Genomic DNA, 23,926 nt, shown 5'->3' with positions numbered 1-23,926 from the left:
GAGAGTTGGGAATACCGTGCACTATATTAATTTATGGCAACTACAGCTAGGTAAACAAACATCCAAAGAGCACTGGCTTCTTCGACTGGACTTCAGTCCAACTTGTTCCTTTCATTTTACTATCCCACAACATGGCAACCCCGACTTCTGAAAGTCACAGAAGAGGAGCCAATCACAAAGCCCGAAACATCTGCCAGAGGGCGTAACCTGTGAGAAACAACCAACGTCTACCGGGATATAGCACAGAGTGTGCCGAACCGGGTGGATAGTATGCTTATAACGAGATACAACCGAGCAATTTAAGCAATTCAAAAAACAGAGTTTCATCTTTTTTTGCGGACAAGTCGATTTCAAAGCATCATATGTTCTTATGTTGATATTACAAATGTTTTAAAAAAGGCTACAATACACGAAACACCGAGCACAGTGCAACGCGGGTGCTTAAATCAAACGCCTCCAGCGGTGACCACTGCGTTGGCGCTGACCAATCAGCGAAGGTTATTGAAGCAAGCGACACACTCCCGCCAATTCCGACTGAGGAGCGCGAGGCAGGCAGCGGGGCAAACCAAGGGAGTATGTGGGAGATACGGAAAGAGAGTGCGTGATGTTATATTCGAGGTAAATTAGAAATATATGTTGTTTTAATAGCAGCGCAACGTCTGGTTTGTTATCGGGGGCATTCTCGGGTGTTTACACGAACCGCGCCGCTGTGTTGAAGTTGTTTCTGCCCAGAGAGGTAGCGCCAACAAGAGGAGCCCTGGGTCAGTGGTTGGGATGTTGGCGGCGGAAACCCCATCTGTGGACGGACATTTGGCAGCATCGACTCCCCGCAGAAGAGGTAATGCTGATACAATATCTAATGGTCCTTACGGATGCTCCTAACAACTCAACAACATGTTTACTATTCCACAATCTCCTCTTTAGTATCTGGTGAGCACAACATAATGCAAAACTTAGTTTACAGGTAAACCAATCGCTTCTTCGCATAGTTGGACCATTAACCCCGTTTTTCCTAACGACATCACTTAATCTTTGCTATTGTCACTGTTGTGGCACAAACGGTGACCAGTTTGATGTGAAACTCGGTCGCTAACGACTCACATGTTGACGTTAGCTGTGTATCTATCAGGTCCTGGTTGCAGTTAGAGCTCAGTTTAGTCTATGGTCTGGCCTAGCAGATCACTGTTGGCACCATATTATACACTTATTGGTGGTAGACGTACGGTTAGGCTGAGGCTAAGGTAAGGGAAAAGATATCAACTGAGGAAACAGACGTTGATATAACACTGTTGTTGTTTTGGAGGCTAGATAAACAATGCCGTTAGGTTAAAATATGTTATGGCTCTAAATACCAATGTTTGTTTTGTTGTCGTTCAAAGTGTCTTTTAACTTTATGGTGGGGTGCTTGCTCTGCTGCTAGCTCATAACTCCGCCAGTGGTGCTTAGCAAAGTTGCTAGTTTTGTGGGGTTAGCGCACAAGCTAGCCACGTTAGCACCGTTGACGTAGTTCACGTTAGCACCAAACATGAAAGCCGGCTTCATAGGTGAATCTCCGCGGCTGCTCATGTCGTCGCCTTATCCTTAAATCCAAGCACCTGGTGGTCATCACGCACAATGTTATAACTAGTCTTCGTTATTGTGCAAAGTTTTCACTGACTTATTGTTGTCAGACGGACAGCCTTTGCTTGACAGCCCCCGAGGGTGCGTACCGTGCCGGCTGGGGCTGCGGGCTGGGCCTGCTGCTGCACCGAGTAATACACCGGTTGGCGGGAGAGCAAACCAAACACTACCATTACACTCATTGTTGTGCCGTAACATCAGCATGTCGACACCCAGTTGTCACAAAAACTTTGAGAGATTCCATGCAACATCTTACAAAACATTAGTCCTGAACAGTTTTTTTAGTCGACAAGACTTCACATCATCACGGGGAGATGAGGATTTAAGACACAGGACAGTGGCTGCTATAGCATGGGGTTATTTCAATAGCAGTCATGTAACGTTGCTGCAAGCGGGACATTATTAACAGAGAGAGAAGTTGTTAATGTGTAAAATGTGTGATCTTTACTGAGGTTATTTATTTCCAGTATAATAATTAAATTGAATGCCATACTAAGAGGCTTTACTTGCAGCAACAGATGTTTTAAGTTAATCCTGTCTTTTTAATCAGAGACAAATAAACAGATCGTCAACATTTGTAAAAACTGTAATTTGTTGCTATTCATTAGTCAAGTTGTGGGTTATTTTAGACTTGCAATATCTTAAAGTGAAATATTGATGTCAGGATGTTTTCTGATGTGCCTGTGCTTTTGTTGTTTTCAGGTATGGATTGTAAGTCAAGTAACAATGCCAACAAGAAACTTGTACAAGGTAAAATCAAATACATTTTTATTGTCAATATTAAGACAAATATTACATCCACTCATTTAGATGATAATAATGATGCATATAGGTTAATGCTTTGATCTTATCCCAGGTTGAAGTATTTCCTTATGAGTTCACTGTGCCTATTACTGATTGTTGCACCAGTAATTTTTCAATTTAGTAATTTTGATTCTTACCTTTGTTTGGTGATGTGTTTACATAGTATATAAATGAAATGACCAAACTGCTAACCCTACTTAGATACACATCATTTTGATAAATTAGGATTCATTTATGCTTCAGATGTTTCTACAAATATGTGTCAAATGTTTGTATATTATAACTTTATTTTGTGGACAGATATCAATAACAATGGTTAGTGCAGGTGTTTTATTAACTTGTCCAATCTTTTTATTCTGCCTGCAGCTCGCCTCCCATTCAAGCGCCTCAATCCCGAACCTAAGGAGAACCAGCCGCCTAAACGCCCACGTGCTCCTGCCTGCCCTGAACCTTCAGACAAGGAGAGTGAAAATGAGTCTGCCACACTCCCTGTGCACAACGGACCACCTTTGGTTAATGGCCGTGGGCCCCTTGACGGCTTCCTGAGCCGAAGACGCCCTGTAGCCTCAGTCGAGAACACGGTCATTGATCTGACTGCGGAGAACAGTTTGTCTCCTGCAAAGTGCCTTGTTTCACCTGCTCCTGTCTCTCCCTGCCTCCCAAGAAAAGACAAGCACCAGGACAAAGCCAAAACTGCCTCCTCTGAGAAATCCAGTAACACTGATCACACTCCTAAATCACACACTTTAGACTGCGCCAACAATGATGGAGTCGAAGAGGAGGAGGAAGATAAAGATGGGGACGAGACATCTATCTCACAACTTGACACAACACAGGATTCTGACAGTGAGCCAGAGGAGCAGGACGAGTCAGGAAATGTTTCCAGTTTGGGAAATAAATCCATGCTGTCGGTTTCTTCAGTCAGTTCCATGTCTGAAAGCTCACCAGAGAGGTCCAAGACTGATGACCCTACACCTACTACTACACCTACAGTATGCAGTATTGCTTTTTGTTTAATCCCACAAAGGGTTGTGTAAAAGTAGCTAGCTATCTCACAAAATGAATTCATGAGACTTCCTAAAGAATATGTTTGAGATAATGTTTTCACTTTGATGCATTACGGCATCATAAAGTGTAGTCTTCGCTAAACAATCTCTTATTCAGTAAATATTTTGAACAGAGCTGCCTTTCAACAAAGAATACATAGCATTTGTTTGATCAATAATTTATGATTTTTTTCCCCTCTCACTGATTTTTATCATGCTATGTGTATACTGACATGATCAAATAGATGTTAATTTGGACAGATACTACTTCTGATTAATAATGTAATTTCTTTTATGTTTGCAAGTTCATTCAGATGTTTGTCTGATGTTTCTTTCTAGAATATTTTGATTGTTATTCCGTATTAAATACTGTACAATAGTCATACAACCAGTAAAAACTCAGTCGAGGGTATTTTACAGCATACATTTTAGAGCAATATTTTGCTAATGTGTGATGTGTGAAACTATTAAGTAGGTCAGATGTCAGACAAGGATGATCAGATTTGTTTTCCCCCTGTCACCTCATAGGAGCCAAAGACCACCCCCAAGATACCAGCAGATCAAAAGAAGATCAGACGCTCATTGAAGGTGAGCCTTCTAGTTTTCACTTTGAAAATATGGCTTCAAACACAACCTGATTAATTATGTTTTGTCTTTCTCCCTGACTTCATCATTTATTAAATTTGAGAAAAGCTGACTGAACTTTTGCAATTATAGAGTTTACAAGAACAAGACGAGAGGCTTCGTTTGCGTCAGGAGAAGGAACGACAGAAGGAAGAGGCTAAAGCCGCAAAAGAGAAAAAGAAGGAAGAGGCTCGCAAACAAAAGGAGGAGCGAGAAAGGGAAAAACGGGAGAAAAAGGAAAAGGAGGAGCAAGAAAAACGAGAGAAAAAAGAGAAGGAAGAGAAAGAAAAGGCAGAGAAGTTAAAAGCAAAAGAAGAGCTTCGGAAGTCTAAGATGGAGTGAGTAATGCAAGCTGTTCAATTCATGTCCATTTGACATTTTTCAGTGCCATAAGTCTGTGTTGGATAGCATTAGTTTCACAGTTATTCATATTGGTGCACTTATCCGTCAGGGCCAAGATGGAAGAAAAACGGAAGAAAGAAGAGGAGAAGCGGATTAAGGAAGAGGAGAAACGGTTGAAAGAAGAGAAAGATGTAAGTTAATATAGTGTTGTATGAGCTGTGCTATCATGCAAAAGTTTCTGATGAATCATTTCAAGAGCCGCGTTTCCACTGCAGGAGTTCCTGGTAAGAGGAGGGGGTAGGAACTTCTACAGGAACCTTCCTCTCACTCGGCCCTCTCAGTGGCTGTGTCTCCACTGCAGACAGGACCCACCGGGCTCTCATGGCGACGTGCAACAGTTTCGATCATTGCTTGGTCGTTTTTTTTACTGCTCTTGTTGTTTTTTCTGTCAGTATAGACGCTTTCTTTTTAAAAAATGCCGTCTCGATCGTCACGTAATCCCGCGATCGCCTATTTACCACTCCTTTTTAAAAAATTTTTATCAGGCCTACTGCTACTCTCGTCTTTTACTGAGTTATTCTCTCTTTTTTCTGGCCGTTTTTCCGTTTTTAGTAACATTGGGTTATAAAAATGCATCTTATTTTGGGGCTTTCTCTTGGCGTCACATCCTGCTTTGAGTCTGACCCATCAGCACAGAGTAAATCTCAAGCCCCACCAGGACTTCTTCAGGGCCGGGACTCCGTTCGGCCCTGTAAAAGTTCCTGTAAGCGGCCCTGTGGGGGAGGTTCCTGCAGTGGAGACACGCACCAACGGGGCTGGCCCCGTAAAATTACCCCCAAGTTCCTGCAGTGGAAACGCGCCTAATGTTTAAGAAATTGGTTAACTCATTGCTTTATTGTTGCAATGAAATTAAGCCTTAAAATTAATGCAAATATTTGAAGACTTTCAAACCCTCTGTCTGGACAAAGGCAGTGTTGGAAAAACCTTAGTACCTCTAATGTACTACAAGGTCAGAACTGTAATGCAGTAAGTAGTAATGTACATGCATGTTGCACTGCTGAGGAAAAGTAGCAGTTGCAGCTCTTCCAGACTGAAACCTCATGGAGCCGTTATGAGATTAACTGGAGAAAAACTGAAAGAAATGCAAACACATTTGTGCAAGTGCAACACACTGGTGGGAACTTTTGAAACAAAGCTGGTAGAAACTTTGTGAACTTGTAACTTGCTTAAATTGTAGATAAAACGCCACACAGGTTTTAGCTGTTGAATGAGTTAAACTTTTTGTGATTTCTTATGACTTTTATGAAAGACAAATCTTTTTTTGTTCTATACCGTAATCAGAATGCTCAGACTTTTCAGTCACAATTGGAAAAATGAGCGTGTTCAAGGTAGATTTTACTGAATAACTGTTCATCAATGTGTTTTTACAGCGCCTCAAAGCAGAGAAAGCAGAGATCACACGGTTTCTACAAAAATCCAAGATCCAGCAGGCACCAAAGGTACGTGGGTCTCACTCTCCCACCTCAATGTGATACTGAATTTACTTGGGTTCCCATTTATTTTATTTACAAATATCTAGTCCAATTAAAGGATTAGTTTTTTGTTGAACATAACTTTTGTTTTATGTTTTTGCGTGTTCCTCCACATTCAAGCTATGGATTAGGTTTCTGAAAATGGTTCTTAGCTATTGTAACCTACCGCACCAACATGGATTATGGGTAGGATTTTTCCACTAGTTGGTTTAGTATGCTCTTGACAGTACTTTAATGTGAGCAAAGATTTTTAGAATTTAAAGCAGATATCAGTGGCACGGCCGTTTCGGCTAATGCTGTGTTCAAGGCAGGCTTTTGAAACCGTAAGTTACAGCTTCAAGTCACAACTACGACTTGGTAGCGTTCCAGGTAACCCGTAGCTCGTGTTTTTACCGTCCTGTTGTCTGTGAAAGTTCCCTATAACGGCCACTCGTAACTTCCGACCCGTGAACTCGTACCAGATCGAACTGGTATGACTTCACAGGAAGGAAAAACACAAAGTACGAGTTTTCTTGAACGCACCATGAGTTAGCAGCCCCCGCCCTTGTCAGGCATCAATTGGTCCTCGTGCTACGTCACCACATTCACGCGCATCCCTTGGCTGCACACACAGCCCTTCATGCCGTTCTCTCCCCTCATTGGATAACACTTGTATCCCACAAGGAAAATTTTCTCCTCGGGTTACAGCAGAGCAGAGTGACGGAGAGACTCGTGTTTAGGCTGAAATACTTCATGTAAGTGATTGCTGACGGAAAATAGGACTATTTAGGACTTATATTAACAAAAACATTCCACTGATATCTGCTTTAAGAGAAAAAACCCTGAATGTATAAATATCCATCCACATGGGGTATGCTTCAGATGGAAAACCACACTCAGTACAAATGATTGACAACAATTGCTTTTGTTTCTTTGCTATTTCAGACGCTTGCAGCTGCATGTACGAAGTTTGCGCCATTTGAGATAAAGGAACACATGGCTCTAGCACCGCTGTGTCGGGTTCAGTGTGAGGAGTCTCTTTTGGAAGAACTGGACCGGTGTTTGGTGAACCCCGCCATAAACCGGGATGGACTGCAAGATTGGATCGGTCAAAAGCCACGCCGGTCTGGAGCCACCAACCCCAGGCCGACAGACACACTCAGGTAAGACTGGAGATGATCCTGATCTACATACTTTCCCTCCCCCAAGGATGCTCCATGTTCGTGACTTGATTTTTTTTTTTAAGTGAGATTAATTTTGGTTTTGCTGAATCTCAAAACTACATTACAGCCTGTTGCTGATTAAGGGAGTGTATAGATGAAGAAAATACCATTAAACCTACATAGGGCTGAAACGATTCATCGAGTTATTCGATTAACTCAATTTACAAAAATGCCTCGAGGCATCGTTATATTCCTATGTCGCGCAGCGATCTCGCGCAGGGATATTGTTCCACACACTACTAGCGCGTGATACACTCGGCGCGATGGCGGAGAGTCAGGATGTCCGTAAACGGCAGAGATAATCTAAAGTTTGGCATCATTACATACTCAAAAAGGAAGAGGACAAGGCCAAGCCCGTTTGAGCAGTTTGCTACGGTTCTCAAAGACCCGACCTGGTCCAATCCACAGGTGTTGAAGCCTGGACCTGATGCAGCTGCATTCACGAGCATTTATTCTCGGCTGGACCACGGCGAAATAAATAAATAAATAAAGAAGCCCGTGGTCCGACCTGACCCAATTTTTAATCAGAATTTTAATAATAGAAAACATAATTTGTTTTTTATGCCAAGTCTTGTCTTATAATTGTATTATTTAGCCTACATTTATTATATATTTTTTTAAATATAAATTTGATATTGTTAACCTGTTTGGCTTGATATTTTATATTCTTTGGTCAGGTAAATTTCAGAAGGAGCAAATGTGCGATCCTTATTTGTAATGTTGTATGTTTAAATTTACAGTAAGGTAACTGTGTTGTTACCTACTTGTTGGCACTTGCAATAAATGGGCTTTTTGGAGCCAATAAAAAAAGCCAAATGCTTGATCATTCAAAGCCACATAATTTTTGTTGTTGTGGTTGTTAAAAAACGCAAAAAAAAATTATCCGATTAATCGATCGATACAGTGCTAGATTAATCGATTACAAAAAGAATCGATAGCTGCAGCCCTAAACCTACATGAATCCTTCAATAAAAAGCATTTGATCCATACAAGCCTTTAAAAAGGTGGAGTAGTCGGATGCCCGTTTTATCCAACCAGTGGTGCAGAACTCAAAAGACATTCAGTTTACTACCAAAGAGAAGTCTTCGGTTTTGTTTTAGATAAAGTTCCCTGTATCTTTATGTTCATCATATATCTCTCTTCACCTCCTTTTTTGTGCACTTTCCACAGTGAGTGTGTAACAGTGGAGGGACCTAAACCAGATGGTGTGCCAGACCGTGAACGTTATGGACCCATGAAGCTTTTGCAGTTTCACGAGAACTACCGTCCAGCTTACTGGGGCACCTGGAGTAAGAAGAGTTCAAACATCTCACCTCGCTGTCCCCTCAGACGAGACAAGGTAAAACTATTTTGTGAAGGCGTCTTTCTGTTCAGATTCTATATCAACTATGAACCCAGATCATATAGCAATGCTTTTCCAATCACTAATTTTGCTTTGATTCATTGTTAGTACAGAGTTTCCGCGGGGTTGTAAAAGGTATTAAAAGGTAGTAAATGAAACTAGAAAATTTCCTCTCGGGAAATTTTGAATGGGCCGCGGGGCTACTGCCGGTTTTGCCATCTCTGTCAACATGGGAATCAAACCCACGATCTTAAGCGCAAGACAGAGCTGATCAGACAGACACATGATCATCTTTCTATAAGCACTGATATGGAGGAGCTGTAACCACATTAGTGTGTGTGTGTGTGTGTGTGTGTGTGTGTGTGTGTGTGTGTGTGGTGTGTGTGTGTGTGTGTGTGTGTGTGTGTGTGTGTGTGTGTGTGTGTGTGTGTGTGTGTGTGTGTGTGTGTGTGTGTGTGTGTGTGTGTGTGTGTGTGTGTGTGTGTGTGTGTGTGTGTGTGTGTGTGTGTGTGTGTGTGTGTGTGTGTGTGTGTGTGTGTGTGTGTGTGTGTGTGTGTGTGTGTGTGACACCAACAAGGTTTAACTTTAAAACCAGATTAAATCATGGTTTAAGTTTAAATTCTGTTGCACGTTAACTGTGTTTTAATCACATGAAGGTGTGTTTGTGTGTGTGTGTGTGTGTGACTGTAATCACATGAAGCTGGCTCTAGAGTCTGTGTGTGTGTGTGTGACTGACTTGACACATAGTTAGTTAGTAGCTGCATCCTGTGTCAGTCTGATTTAGCTGTGTCTGTGTTTATAAACATTTAAACGAGCGCCAGGTGGATTGTTTATGAAGTTAACGAGCCCTGGCCTGAGGATCAAAGAGGTTACCACGGCGATAGGGGCCCCCGCAGGCTGAGACAGACAGAAACGTGGAGAAAAACAGCCATTTTCTGCCTCTAAACCGGTCTCACATTTAGGCTTAGCATGACAAAACGGTAACTCCTATCAGAACAAAACACAGATCAACGTTGCTCTAAGGACTTACTGAAAATTTCGGTACGATTTGGTGTTTCTACAGTAAATATTTTGGCGACGCTGGCAGTTTTAAAACATCAGGCCGTTCTGCTTCTCTCAGAAAATATTTGTATTGGACTCAATGAGGAGCAGAGACAGACGTGGCCGCACTCAGAGGCTGATTCTGTAAGTTCTGTAAGTCTCTCTGATATTTTGAGCACATGAATTGAGAGATAACAAGTTTGTCTTACAAATTCTGAAAAAATTATGTCTGTAGAGTGTAAATTGTGGCCGTGGTGGCAATTTATCCAGAAAAAATACAGAATGTTTCTTCACTCTCTCCCACTCTAACCGATGATGTCACGCACTCTGACACGAACATTCCATGCAATACACACCCATTATAAACTCATAATTTCTCCAAAAATGATCATGGTCATTGATCAGGGATTGATCAAAAACTATATGACCTATCAAAACGTGGAGTAATACGACAATACACAAGACTTGTGTCTACTGTTTAAAGTTTAAATGGAGTCTCTAGGTGAAAGTATGCCTGAGCAGTAGACGTTTGTGAAACTCCAATGATTGGTCTTTTTCGCTCTTTTTTTTCCGCCCGTCCCATTGACTTACATGCAAATTTTTTGCGCAGTTTTTCGCGACTACGTCGCGAAAAATTCGTAAACTGTTGAGAAAAGTAATAGCACAGCGATCCCGATCAAGACGCACGTTTTGATATATAATATGTCCTGCAACTCTTCGAGTTGCAGGACTAGTAGCACATCGAAATCTGGCCGGAAGTGGAAAAATAACTAGAAAAAGCATTTCCAAGAATGGAAATGGTGTGACTGCTGATAGCAACTGAACGCTGTTGCAGAATTAGCAAATAGTGCAAGCTGTGATCACCATACAAATGTTTGACCAAGGTCAGAATCGAACCCACATCCTCATGGTCATTAGACTTCCACTCTGCCTCTAGGCCACAGTGCACACACAGTTGCAGAGACTGTTGTCTGTTGATGATCTGCACACTGTCAACAACAAGAAAGCTTGAGAGTCAAGCTTGAATGACTTAGAATGAAAATGTCTGTGAATTTCAGGCTGAGCACTAACCATATGGCCACAGAGAACCTGAGTTACAATGAGCTTTATACTATGAGGAATCAAAGACTGTCCAATGACAGCTGAATAATTGGAATCAAAAGTCAAGCAATGAAGTGAAAAGACTGAGGCAGGAATCGAACCCATGACCATATGATCACTAAACCTTTACTCTGCCACTCGGCTACAGAGAGCACACTGCTTTCAAAACTGTTGTCATTCATTGTAATGTGATGATGTGCTGCAAACTGGTATGAGTAATCAAGGAGATAACAAACACCTGTAACCAATTGAAGGCGGGGGAGGAGAGCAGAATTCAACATAACATAACAAGAGTTCTTCCCTTGGATTCGAACCAGTGACCTTAGGGTTGGCAGGCAGTTACCCTACCCCCTACACTACAGTGGAGTTGTGAAGAAGAGAGGTTGAGACTTTGATGAATGTGAGATTTTTTGTGAAAAAGTTAAATATTTGAAAAAGTATAAATAGTTAAAAAGAGAAAAGTAATGCCGATAAAGTTCAAAAAAAGCTGCACGTTTTGATATATGAATTGTTGAAATAGCACAAAGTATGAAGGACTAGAAGAAGACCGTAAAAAGGCGGAAGAAAATGGCCAAACAGAAGAACAATAGTGTGACTGCTTCAGCAGTCACACTAATAATAACTAGAAACAGCATTTCCTAACGGAACATGCGTGTGAATGCTGAAACCCAATGCTGAACCATGCTGAATTAGCAGAATAAATTGACAAAGACATGCGGAATGGCATACAAGAAACATGTCCATGGAAGGAATTGAACCACAACTTCATGAGTGGTAACCCAACACACTAACCATATGGCCACAGAGAACCTGAGTTACAATGAGCTTCATACTATGAGGAATCAAAGGCTGTCCAATGACAGCTGAATAACTGGAATCAAAAGTCAAGCAATGATGTGAAATGACTGAGGCAGGAATCGAACCCATGACTGTATGATCATTAAGCCTTTACTCTGCCACTCAGCTACAGAGAGCACACTGCTTTCAAGACTGTTGTCATTCATTGTAATGTGATGATGTGCTGCAAACTGGTATGAGTAATCAAGGAGATAACAAACACCTGTAACCAATTGAAGGCGGTGGAGGAGAGCAGAATTCAACATAACATAACAAGAGTTCTTCCCTTGGATACGAACCAGTGACCTTGGGGCTGGCAAGTGGCCACCCTACCCCCTACACTACAGTGGAGTAGTGGAGAAGAGAGGTTGAGACTATAAAGAATGTGAGATTTTTCAATGATGCTTAAAAAAAAGGAAGGAAAGTGCAGAAATTAGTCACACCAAGCAAGAAGAGGACTTTTTTGTGACCTGTGACTATTTTTTGGTGAATTAAAATGAATTAAAAAGCACTTAACAGCAAGTTACAAAGTTGTGCTCCTTCTCCTGCTGCTGTGAAAAAAATGCATTGGGCTGAATGAGAGCAGAGAGCTCCCTGGTCGCATTTAAAAAATATTTTAAATTATTATCTAAGTCTCTTTGCATTTTTGACGGCATTGTGAGACCTAAGACAAGCGTGGCTACAAACTCCAAAATCATGAGTGTAGAGTGTCATTTGTAGCTTTGCTGGCAGTTTCAGAAGAAAAGTTCCAGTCGCTTTTTTGGATCTCCTGCACTCTACGATGACGTCACCCACTCTGACCCAACCCCATACACACTCATTGAAAAGTGTGAAATTTGTCAGAAATCCTCATGTGCTTTTAAAGGATTTATCTCAAAAACGGTACAAGCTATGAAAAAGTTGTACATACAGGATGAATACATTAGAAGTTTGTCTACAGCTCAGAATTTGAATGAAGTCTCTAGCTGAAAGTATGTGGACGCTTTAAAGGCTGAAAGAAGTAAGAAGATTTGAAGAGTTTCAAGACTGTTCCAATGCATTCTCTATGGGGGAAAAAAAATCAGAAATAGTTGAATATTGCAAAAAGTATGAATAGTTGAAAAGAGAAAAGACATAGCACACCTGTCCCGAAAAGGCTGAACATTTTGATGTGAGAATTGTTGAAATAGCACAAAGTATGAAGGACTAGTTAAGTGTCAAAAGTATAAAGAAAAATGCCGAACAGAAGAACAATAGTGTGAATGCTTCCAGCATTCACACTAACTAGAAAAAACATTTCCAAGAATGGAAATGGTGTGAATGCTTCCAGCAATGCTGAATGAGCTGAAGAAATTGTTGAAAGAAAGAAAGAAAGAAAGAAAGAAAGAAAGAATCAAACAAACAAAGAAGTAAAAAGACAGAAATGGAGTGAAAGAAAGAAAGAAAGAAAGAAAGAAATGGAGTAAAAACAAAGGAAGAGAAAAGGAGTAGAAAGAAAGAAAGAATCAAACAAACAAAGAAGTAAACAAACAGAAATGGAGTGAAAGAAAGAAAGAAAGGAATGGAGTAAAAACAAAGGAAGAGAAAAGGAATAGAAAGAAAGAAAGAAACAATCAAACAAACAAAGAAGTAAAAAGACAGAAATGGAGTGAGTGAAAGAAAGAAGGAAAGAAAGAAAGAAAAAGAGAGAGGGGGATGATAGATAGAAAGAGGTAGATGGATGGATGGATAGAGAGGGAAGGATAGAAAAAGTTACGTAAAATACAAATGAAGGAGTAGAAGAAAGAAAGAAAAAAAGGAGACAGAGGGGTTAAAAATAGGGAGGGGGATGGGAGATAGATAGATAGATAGATAGATAGATAGATAGATAGATAGATAGATAGATAGATAGATAGATAGATAGATAGATAGATAGATAGATTCATGAGAAAAAAATTAATTGTTGGAGATGTTTACATCAAAAGTATAAAATAATTGAGAGGCTGATGAATTTGAGCTGAAAACCTGTGTGTGTCTGGATGTGTGAGTCTGACGGTCTCTCTGTCTGTGTGTACATGTGCAGAAAGCCACAGAACTCCTCTCTCCCTAATGATCTGATTGATTGGCATCCTGCCCTCAGAAGTTACCATGGCGACTACCATGCTTACATTTTACTGTGTGGAACAGTGTTGTGTTTGTGTGTTTGTCTGTTTGTGTATGTGTGTGTGTGTGACTGTGTGTGAGTGTCTGTGTGTGTCTGTCTGTGTGAGTGTGATGCCTGTGTTTGTGCGTGGACATCCTCTGTCAGTCTGGTTTATCATGTGTCTGTGTGGGGCTGTGTTTAAAAACATCTTAACGAGCGGCCAGGCTGCACCTGCACTGTTCTATTTATAGACGTGATAACGAGCTGGCCGCTACAGCTGGACCAACTGCACACAGAGCAGAGCAGAGAGATTTGAGCTCTGAGCAGCTTCCCAAAACAGCCCAGAAAAAGAGAACCGTAACTCTTATCAGAATGTGGTCCTCCTGACCATCTGGGCAAGGAGACCTTCCTGAGCACATTGATGTGCATTAAATGTTTGTAGGGCAAAAACTTTTCTCAGGGTCGCAAGGTAGAAAAGGGGGGCATTTCTGCTTTTCTAAAAAAATCAGCTCCTACTTTTCTATTGAAGTGGATGAGCCACTGGAGCGGGTCTAGCTGGACAATTAGGCTCATAGAGACAATTCTGTAAGTCTGTCTGCTGTTTTGAACACATTAAATGAGACACGACAAGTGTGGCTACAAACCGGTGAGGAAATCATGTGTCTAGAGTTTAATTTGTGGCCGTGCTGGCAATTTATCCAGAAAAAATCCTGAATGTTTTTTCGATCCCTCTCACTCTAACGATGATGTCACTCACTCTGACCCAACCCCATACACACTCATTGAAAAGTGTGAAATTTGTCAGAAATCCTCATGTGCTTTTAAAGGATTTATCTCAAAAACGGTACAAGCTATGAAAAAGTTGTAAATACAGGATGAATACATTAGAAGTTTGTCTACAGCTCAGAATTTGAATGAAGTCTCTAGCTGAAAGTATGTGGATGCTTTAAAGGCTGAAAGAAGTAAGAAGATTTGAAGAGTTTCAAGACTGTTCCAATGCATTCTCTATGGGGAAAAAAGAAATCAGAAATAGTTGAATATTGCAAAAAGTATGAATAGTTGAAAAGAGAAAAGACATAGCACACCTGTCCCGAAAAGGCTGAACATTTTGATATTTGAATTGTTGAAATAGCACAAAGTATGAAGGACTAGTTACATGACGAAGAAAGGCAGAAAATGGCCGAACCGAATAACAATAGTGTGAATGCTTCCAGCATTCACACTAACTAGGAAAAAATCCACACAATAACAGTAGTGCCCGGGCTTCGCCCGGGCACTGGTCCCTGCAGCTATTTCATAGCTGTTGGGACCAGTGCCCGGTGCGATTGCCCGCGGCCCTAATTAGCAAAAATTAAGGCCATTAAAAAGTATTAAAAAGTAATAAATGTAATCTGACGAGGTATTAAATTTTCGAAGCATTATCCAACTATGAGTTTGTTCCCATTTGTGTTAAGTGCAGGCCTAAAAATCCCGTGAATTTATTTAGCCTATATTTCATAAATTATATGTGCAAGTAGGACCAGAGCGATATCAATGATGTGACGTCGGTCAGTGTGCGTTCGCGGTAAAACTATTTGCGCTTCAGTCTAAAACCGTGCCGCCTGGGTGATTTTGGCTGCTGCCTTGGTTAAAACATGTGTGCATGGGGGACCGTTCAGATGTATTGTCATTACTTTCAATATAGATGCGCATCATGCGCGATCACAATGTGTCAGTGTTGGGTCAGACCAAGATTCTCCCTCGGTGTCTCTCCTACTGTTTCCCACGGAGCTCTGCCCCGTTTGAAAGGTGAAGGAAGCCCATATGTGAAAAGATGTCAGGTCAGTAAAATGTTGAACAGGCTGATAATCACGTGAAAGTGAAGCAACCTCATTCATAGTTCGCTCTGATTATACAATATCCAATGTAGCGACATGCACGCTCACAACTGGAAGCAGCACCGTAGCTGCGCGCATTCGATGCAACGGCGACGCGCTTGTTTTTTCGTGCGCGAGTATCAGTTGTGCGCTGCAGACATGCACGGTTCCCTATGTTGCTGTGTCAGGCAGGTGTTTCCCACAGAGCTCTGCCCAATTTAAATAAACACAAAGGTTTCCAAAGTGCTGTACAGACAAACGTAATCACAGAAGGCTAAAAATGAAGTAAAGGTGAGCTGTCAAGATGTATGCAGTAATTAATTATTTCATATACTGTACCTATCACTCCTATTATTTCCAATTCACAGGTGCATTAGAATATCATGGTTAAGTTTATCAAGGCATATGTCAGTATTTCAATTCAACAAGTGAAACTAACACAAAGAATGAAACATTTCATGTCTTTATTTATTCTATTTATTTTAATTGTACTAATTATGACTAACGTTAAATGAAGACTTATAATTCAGTATCCCCAAAAATCTAAATATTACAAAGGACCAATTAATAAAAAAAAATAAAATAAAAAAAAAAGCATTTTTAATAGGCTACAGAAATGTTGGCTTTACTTCTGGAAATGGACTTTTCCATGATATTATAATGTATTGAGATGAACCTGTATATAATTTGTTAATGCTGAGTGTCACCGCCCTAAGCACACCCCCCTAACAGGTAACAGGTACTTGATTTGAATTGTGAGCATTTGCCTACTACACAGTAATCTGTTACTTTTTAATTAGTTACCCCCAACACTGAAGTTCGAAAAGTTGCCACTACAGTTGCAGCTCGAAGTCGTGTTGGTAATAAAAAATATTGTGACGGTATTAAAAAAGGTATTAAAAGGTATTAAATTCAACTTAAGAATTTCTGTATAAACCCTGTAGTAGATGATCCAAGTTTGTTATATTCCTTTGGGGGTTTTTTTATTAATAAAGTGGTGGTCTCTTACTGCAGGATTTGTTGGACTACGAGGTGGACAGTGATGAAGAATGGGAGGAAGAGGAGCCAGGAGAGTCTCTGTCACATAGTGAAGGGGTAAGTTTCATTGGAGGTTCACTGGTGTTACTTTTATTTTCACTTATCTTGTTGTGTCTTAATCAGTGCCTTGTATTGTTACTTGGTAAATAGATGGTAAATGGTATCCTATGCGGCACATAGACCATTTTCTTTTTTCACCAACCACCATAGTTGGTAGTCAGGTTATAAGTAAGGTATAAGGAAAAAGGAGGGGATTGTATTTGTTGACTTGAGTCTTTGAACTCCTGATCATTTTCAGGAAGATGAAGAGGAAGGAGGTGAAGATGATGACAACGACGACGACGGCTTCTTTGTACCTCATGGCTACCTTTCAGATGATGAAGGGGCTCTGGAAGAGGAGGTATGAAGAGGAGTTACAATATTGTTACCTTAGTGTGAAACGGGTCTTTGGATGTTCTTGTTTCCAAATGCTTCCTGTTTGCACCGCTGTTAATACACATCTAATGTCCCAGGAGGGTGGAGACCTGGAGAAGCAGAAACTGCGTCAGAAACTGAAAGCGAGAGAGTGGGATGAGCTGATGTCTACCAAGAAGAAGATGAAGGTGCTGGAGCCTGTGGTGAGGGGCTGCATCTGGGATGGGGAAGGACCTGCTTCGGATGTCTTCCAGCCTTTTGCTGTGTGTCTGGTCGAACCTTTACCCAAGGCCGACACCAGCCTCAGCCCAGAGGAGCAGTCACAGAAGTCTCAGAGAGAAGCACAATGTAAGTGTGTCGCATGATTCACTTGGATACGTGGATGAATGTTGGAAAAAAAACCTTTAAGTGATGCAGTGCCAGGAATAATTGTCTGACTCACTTGCTATTCTTGTAGATTTTGTGGTTTGTCTGGCTCCATCAGCTTTGGTTGCCATTGTCGGTAGGAAATACCATACATCCCCAAAGGCAACTTTATCAATATTATGCAACAGCAATAATTCTTTTGTATATTTTGTATATGATGGCACAACTTTGGTGAAGGTGAAATTTCAACACTACACTTAAAGGGACAACGAGGAGTTTTGGAAAGCGAAGTGTGTTCATACTACATTTACCATGAGCCTCCGTGCGCACGGTGAAATTCTGTGACCGGCACAAGACGGACGTATTGCCAAGAAAGTTTTCATTCATCAACAATGAAAGTTAGAGCTTCGAAGACGATCAGATACCATCATAGTTCCAACCATTAACGACGATTCGGTGGCATGATTCCCACGCGGGCACTGTCCGCGAAACCGAAAGTAAGGGTCAGCTCGCCCAGCATTTCCACCATTAATTAAAATAACAAAATAACGATAGAGACAAAACGATATATTTATTGATTCGATTTAATATCGATTCAATGAGGGGTATTTTATGTTCCCAGAGTTTCTGTTTTGTAAATCAGTCAATATATTTTTTATCACACAATCATGTGTGGACAGCAGATTCTTCAAAAGAGTAAGCTAATGGTTTAAATCATGAATCAGATCTATATCAGGGTTGGAAATTAACTTTTATTTTTATTTTATTTACCTTTTTAATTTTTCTGCTCTTTGTGCTTTGTAGGGAAGTAACAATATCAAAATCTCACAATATTACAATACCTAAATAACATACCTAAATAACAAGCCCATGGTATTTATCACTCACTGTCACTCATCACTCACTGTATGATAATACCACATAAGCTCCAGTACAATATATATTCCATTATCCATAAGTCAACAACAAGAACATTTGGTCAAAGATGAAATATCTTATCTGCCTTTCTCAGTCACCAGCCTCTCTCCCCTTCTCCCACCCTCACCTGCCTGTCAGCCCCCCTCCACCTCCCTCTCTCTCCCCATCACCTGGCTCACCTCGCTGCTTCTCCCTCTCCACCTTTTAATAAACACCTGGCTCTGTATCTGCCATCACACAACACAATGGTAGTTTTTTCAACAGTGTGAGAAGTTAAACGATGTCCTCGAGTCGCGACATCTGCGCTGTCGGTCCATGTGTCTGTCTCACGTGCATCTCACGTGTATCTGCCGTCATACAACACAGCGGTAGTTTTTTTTTTCAACAGTATAAGTTTAACGATGTCCGCGTATTCCGCGAGTCGCAACATAGTATGTCTGCCTCACGTGCGTTACTGCAGCCTTCAGTAGAAGCTGCAGCTACTGTTGTTGCTGCAGGTAGCCTGCCCGTAGCGCTTTGACATTAGTGAAACAACGCAGCCACACACATACACACTGCAGTCAGCTGACACGGTGACACAAATGTCTCTGTGCCGTCATTTCATATCATTATTATTATTATTTATTTATTTTTACCGCTACAGTGGCTTGTGGGCTGCTCAGATCCACCCGCCGGCTTTAATTTCCAACCCTGATCTCGCTCGTCGCTCCTTGAAATTGACGTGGAAAACATGAGAACTCGAAAAGATCGATTCTCAGAATTTTGAATCGATATCGCATGTTTTAATAAAAAATCGATATTAATTGATGGATCGATTTTTTTGGACACACCCCTAAGAAACAGTGCTGTTTTCTATTTCCTGGTGTAATGACCCCACCACCTTACAATGACTTGCTTAAAGACTCCCTAAACCAGAATTGCACTTTTTTAAATGATTAACATGTCAATTTAGTGTGTGGGCTCTGTTACAAGGCATTTCAGGGGCAAAATTGCTAATCCACGCCATAACTGAGCATTTTAGACTTGAAAATGCAGTTTCAATACTAGACTCTAAAAAAACTGGATTAAATTTTTTGGAGTCCGTTTTCGTGCGTCACAAAACTGTAGCAACCAATCCCGTTGATTTTTCCCCCATCTCATTACATAAAATATGCACAGGGTACAAAGCGGGAGTAACGTACGTTAAACAGCGATGACGGCGACGTTGCTCTGTGTTCGGGTGAGGAGTGGTTAAGGACGGTGATACCAGCCTGTTACCGAGCAACTCAGAGACTCTGGGCATGGCCCCTGGACGCCAGCACCTAAAGAACTCTATAATTCACAGCAGCGGCAGCTCTCTGCAGCCTTTGTTTGCTGTAGTAGTTCACCATGACAGTGACACTCTACATATAGAGCTAGATGCAGTGTGTCTAAGTAGTTAGTTGCGGTGGTTGAGCGGCAGCGTCGCCGCCTTGTAAACGGGAGACCCGTGTTCGAGTCCTGGTGTGGTCTTTTTTTTTTTCTTTTTCTTTGTTATAAACTTTATTCACATTTCGGTTTACATTCAAATTTACATTTACTCGCCAGAGGAAACACAAGCTTGCACGTGAAACCTGACGTGAGCTTCGTGTTTTGACATCACCTTTCTGTCTCCCTTGCCCCTGACGCGCACCGCCGTTACCTAGCAACCCTGACCAGGCAGTCATGCATATTAATAGAAGATGAATTTTTCAATGAGAGAGAAATAATGGACGTGTTTTTAGTGTCTTGGAGAGTTATTTTAAACAACTTTGTGTAGGTAAGCAATTTTAATCAAAGAATAGTCATAGCAGAGCATTTTTACAAATTTTAAAATGCCTCTTTAGGGGGTCTTTAAATGTTATCTTGACCGGCCAGTGTATATGTAGGTAGGTTTACATCTGATTGTTATTTCAGTTCTTATTTAAATTGATCTACTCTAAAAACAGTGTCATGCTCTGTCTCCTTCAGTACTTGGTCAGCTGCTACCTCTGCTGCATGGCAATGTCAACAGCAGCAAAGTGATCATCAATGAGTTTCAGGAGTTTTGTCGTCAGCAGACCTCGTCCTCATCATCACCTCCTGAGCTGTCCAGCCCTCAGAGCCCAGCAGAAAACATCCCTACTAGGTGAAACAATATTTGCTGATTTTTAAAATGAGAATTTTTAGATGGTACAGATCCTCCTGTACTGAAATAAATATATATCCCAAAGCGTCTGTGACAACTAATTGTAAGATGTTTCAAAAAGTTGTCACATCAAGATGTACAGATTTCACAGTTTTACATATAAGTAATTTCTTTCCCACTCATTGTCATCAGAATACACCTGAGGCGTGTCATAAAGAAGAACGCTGCTTATGAGAAGCGCTCAACCTACAGACGCTGTTGCTGGTATGTGCACGCAGAAGTCTTGTCCTCCTTTGGACAAGAAGCTCTTCCGGTGCCCTGCCAGTGGACCTACCTCACCAATGGAGCTCGAGAAGAGTCCCGTGAAGAACCCCAGGCTGCCACCGGCTCTCAGGGAAACTCTCCTACCACACCTCAGACCTCCTCCACCACGTCTTCGTCCTCCAACAAAAGAAAGAGCACAGGCAGCATGTCGATCACCAAGTTCATGAAGAAATGCACCGATCCTGAGCAGGTAGAGAAGTGTCCTTTTAAACACTGCAGTTTTTTTTTTAATCAACAGTGATATCTGTTAGCTCTTTGTAGGTTAGTATGTGACTGGCACCCCATGTGGTCTTCAAAGAGATTGTCATCCTATTGAAATTTATTGTAGTGTAATACCATTTAAAAAGTCTCACTTCTCTGCCCTTGCCAGACGGAAGCAATGGAGGCAGATGGTTTTCAAGCCGACACTGAGGATGACGATGAGGAGGACTGTGTCATCATCTCCTCTCAAAGTGGTGAGTACAAAGAAATAATATAAAACTGTCATATTGGGGATCTCTTAATGTTTCTTCAAGGTTTTTACCATTTAGTCTATTTGCATCATTGTAATTTTTAAGAGAGGATGACCATGCAAATTTGGCTATGAAATGAATTTTAAAGTGATAGAATTGTCACTCAGATCAGCTCTGAAAAAGGACATTTTGATCCACATAATCAGGTTTTGCAGCTACAGCTAAATGCATACAGCTGTGGACATCATTTCTGACTACAGTTAAGCAGCTGTATTAAAGCTTTATTTGAAGAGTAAAATGCCAATAGTACAACAATGATCAACTGTAGGTTGCTGAGTAGCAGAAACATTTCCTAGTTCCTAATGTGCTGAGATGATCAGGGCATCAATTAATCTGACTGGATGATCCAACTTCTGATGGGAAGTGAGTTCAAAACAAAAAGGATAACATGTTAACATCTGCCATGAACGGTCACCTAAGTGCAGTTTCAGCCAAGGGAAAGACAACCCAGTCTTTAGATGATAAGTTGATGGCTCTCATCTAGCTGGAGCTGTCAAGGAATTAGCTGAGCTGCTGGAGTTGTATCTTATTTATTCAGTCCAGTAGAAATGTAAAAACAACTATTTCACATACGTACCTCATATTTTACAAACTGAAATCAATCAGACTTTAGAGAATTTCATTTTTAAATGGATGTGTACATTTTTCGAAATCTCATAAAATTTCACTTTCTAGTCCCAAACAGAAAGAACTCCTCCAGCAAGGAAGAAAGCGCCATGGAAGTCACCCCCTCCGACACAGCAGCTCTCCCTGTGGCCAGCGCTGCTCCTACACTCGCCACTGCCTGAGCACGGGAAAGACCCCTCCCCCAACCCCCCCCAACCAAGCTCCTCCTGTTTCCTCAGAAATGTCTGCTCCCTGGTTCTGAACTCTACAAGAGACAAACAAGTGAGATGAAGCACCGCACCCTGGTACAGGCAACTCAGCAGTCAGCCCCCACTGCTCAGTATAAGTTCACTCACCTAATATTATTAAAGGAGCCCAAACCCTTTTTCCAGTATAATGTAATTGTGTATAAAATCTGAGAATCTGGCTCGATTGTTGAGGGCAAGTTTGTCCATTGTTCTCTAACATTTGTTCTGAAGTGGAAAGTGAACGTCTTTTAGGCACTGCTTTAGCTGCAGCAGATTGGGTTGAACAGAATGAGGAAGAGCAGAATGGCAATGCCTAACATTCATGAGAAGAAGCATCCAAGAAATGATGAACGGCATTACTCATGGTTTTGAAATGTTGAATTCATGATGTGGATTTCTTGTGCTCTAAATGTATATAGTTAACCAGAAATTAGAGGTGGGAAATGAGAGGCTCAAAGTCCATCTGTATATTTCCCTATGATTTCAGTGGGTGCATTTATTCTGCAATTTCTAATTCTGACAACTCACTGGTGTAGTTGCTAGATCTGTACTTGTACAGTTAGATCCAGTGTTGGTGTTTTATAAATATGTATTTTGTGTATTTTCAAGAATACTTGAACAGGATAAAATTCATTAAACATGAATAAAAGTACTGCACTTTTATCTTCCATTCATTCCTCACCCCTTCCTCTTGGTGCCTTTGCTAGTTTGACACCATCATCATTCAAACAGGCTAATATTTCTTATCAGAATCTGTACTGTTTAGTCAACATCATACAGCAATCCGTTCAGCAGTGGCTAAACATCAGTTTAACAGTGGATCTACTATGGCTTTTTTATATTTATTTGGTAATGGCATCTTCATGGCAATATGGGGCTTGAGTGTGGCCTAAATCGATTGCAATTTATTGTAAATTTCACACTTTGTTTTTGAGGTAACTTTCTTCTAAATGTCCTTGGAAGGACATGGTCACAAATTATAGGGATTTAAGATTTTTCCTTGAAACAACTGCTTATGTTAAACCTCTCTATCTATATATACCGATATAGTAGATTTCTTGTGGGACACTTGACTCTTTACATGTTAAACTCACATCTTGATCTTGACCAGTTGACCTACTGGACACTTATTCCAGATATTTTGAGTACCAGGTAGTTCTCCCCAAAAAACCTAATAAAAAATCTGCACTTTCCCAAAGTATTTTAAAGTTTTGACATGCTGACAGGGTTGTCCTGTAATGTACTGCTAAGGCAGCTAGGCAGATGTGTTCACACCATCTCCACCAGGATTCATGGTGATGTTTCTGCTGATGAGTAGAAACACAGACATTAAACATACATGTTGACATTCAAGATCCATGTAAGCCTCAACTGTTTAATTTGTTTTAAAGATTTTGATTTTTGTTCAATAAAGCGTTTTACACAATTCAGCATTGTATTGGTTGTTGTATAATACACAGAATGTCATGTGTCAGTAGTTGAAAATAAACAGCCTTGCCTCATAAATGTTTATTAAACAAAAAATATGATGCAGTGCAAGCATTTTTTAAAATTACAGGCAGGTTAAAAAGCAACAGAACACAACTCAACATCTGGACAGGACGTGACTGCTCTAATTACTTTTCAACAATGTTACAATGCCGATAAAACACTTCGATCCTTCATTGAAAGCCTGTGGACTACAGAAACGTTGCTGACATGGCCTTACAAATGCTGGGAGTGTATCAAATTCTGCATGAAACCAATACTTGAGATGAAGCTTGTTCGCACGCAGAAGTTACGAGTTGTGTTTTTGCTGTGCAACTGAAACTCATGCACATTTCAGGTGGTAAGGGGAGAAAAAAAACACACACAAGCAAAATCCTACAACTTTGACTTGGGATGTATTAGATGAGTGGTGAGAGGTAGGTTGTTGTCGTCTTAACCA

General features: G+C 40.9%; 1 protein-coding gene across 1 annotated transcript; it reads left to right on the top strand.

Moving 5' to 3' along the window:
* The first annotated feature begins 222 nt into the window (after positions 1 to 222).
* chaf1a (chromatin assembly factor 1, subunit A (p150)) lies at positions 223 to 22,651 on the top strand. The gene is made up of 16 exons (XM_085773843.1): positions 223 to 838; positions 2,323 to 2,370; positions 2,791 to 3,416; positions 3,999 to 4,058; positions 4,188 to 4,432; positions 4,546 to 4,627; positions 5,867 to 5,935; positions 6,893 to 7,110; positions 8,341 to 8,509; positions 16,463 to 16,543; positions 16,785 to 16,886; positions 16,999 to 17,248; positions 20,153 to 20,309; positions 20,502 to 20,823; positions 21,004 to 21,088; positions 21,821 to 22,651. Exons 1-16 carry the CDS (start codon positions 775 to 777, stop codon positions 21,931 to 21,933), a joined length of 2,691 nt encoding a protein of 896 aa, XP_085629969.1. The 5' UTR covers positions 223 to 774; the 3' UTR covers positions 21,934 to 22,651.
* Positions 22,652 to 23,926: the final 1,275 nt, after the last annotated feature.

This window comes from Trachurus japonicus, chromosome 4, assembly GCF_045865225.1.
Source record: "Trachurus japonicus isolate A0001 chromosome 4, Traja_1.0".
Classification (NCBI taxonomy): Eukaryota; Metazoa; Chordata; class Actinopteri; order Carangiformes; family Carangidae; genus Trachurus; species Trachurus japonicus.
The sequence above is the reverse complement of the archived record's forward strand: the minus strand, read 5'-3'. Positions and strand labels throughout refer to the sequence as shown.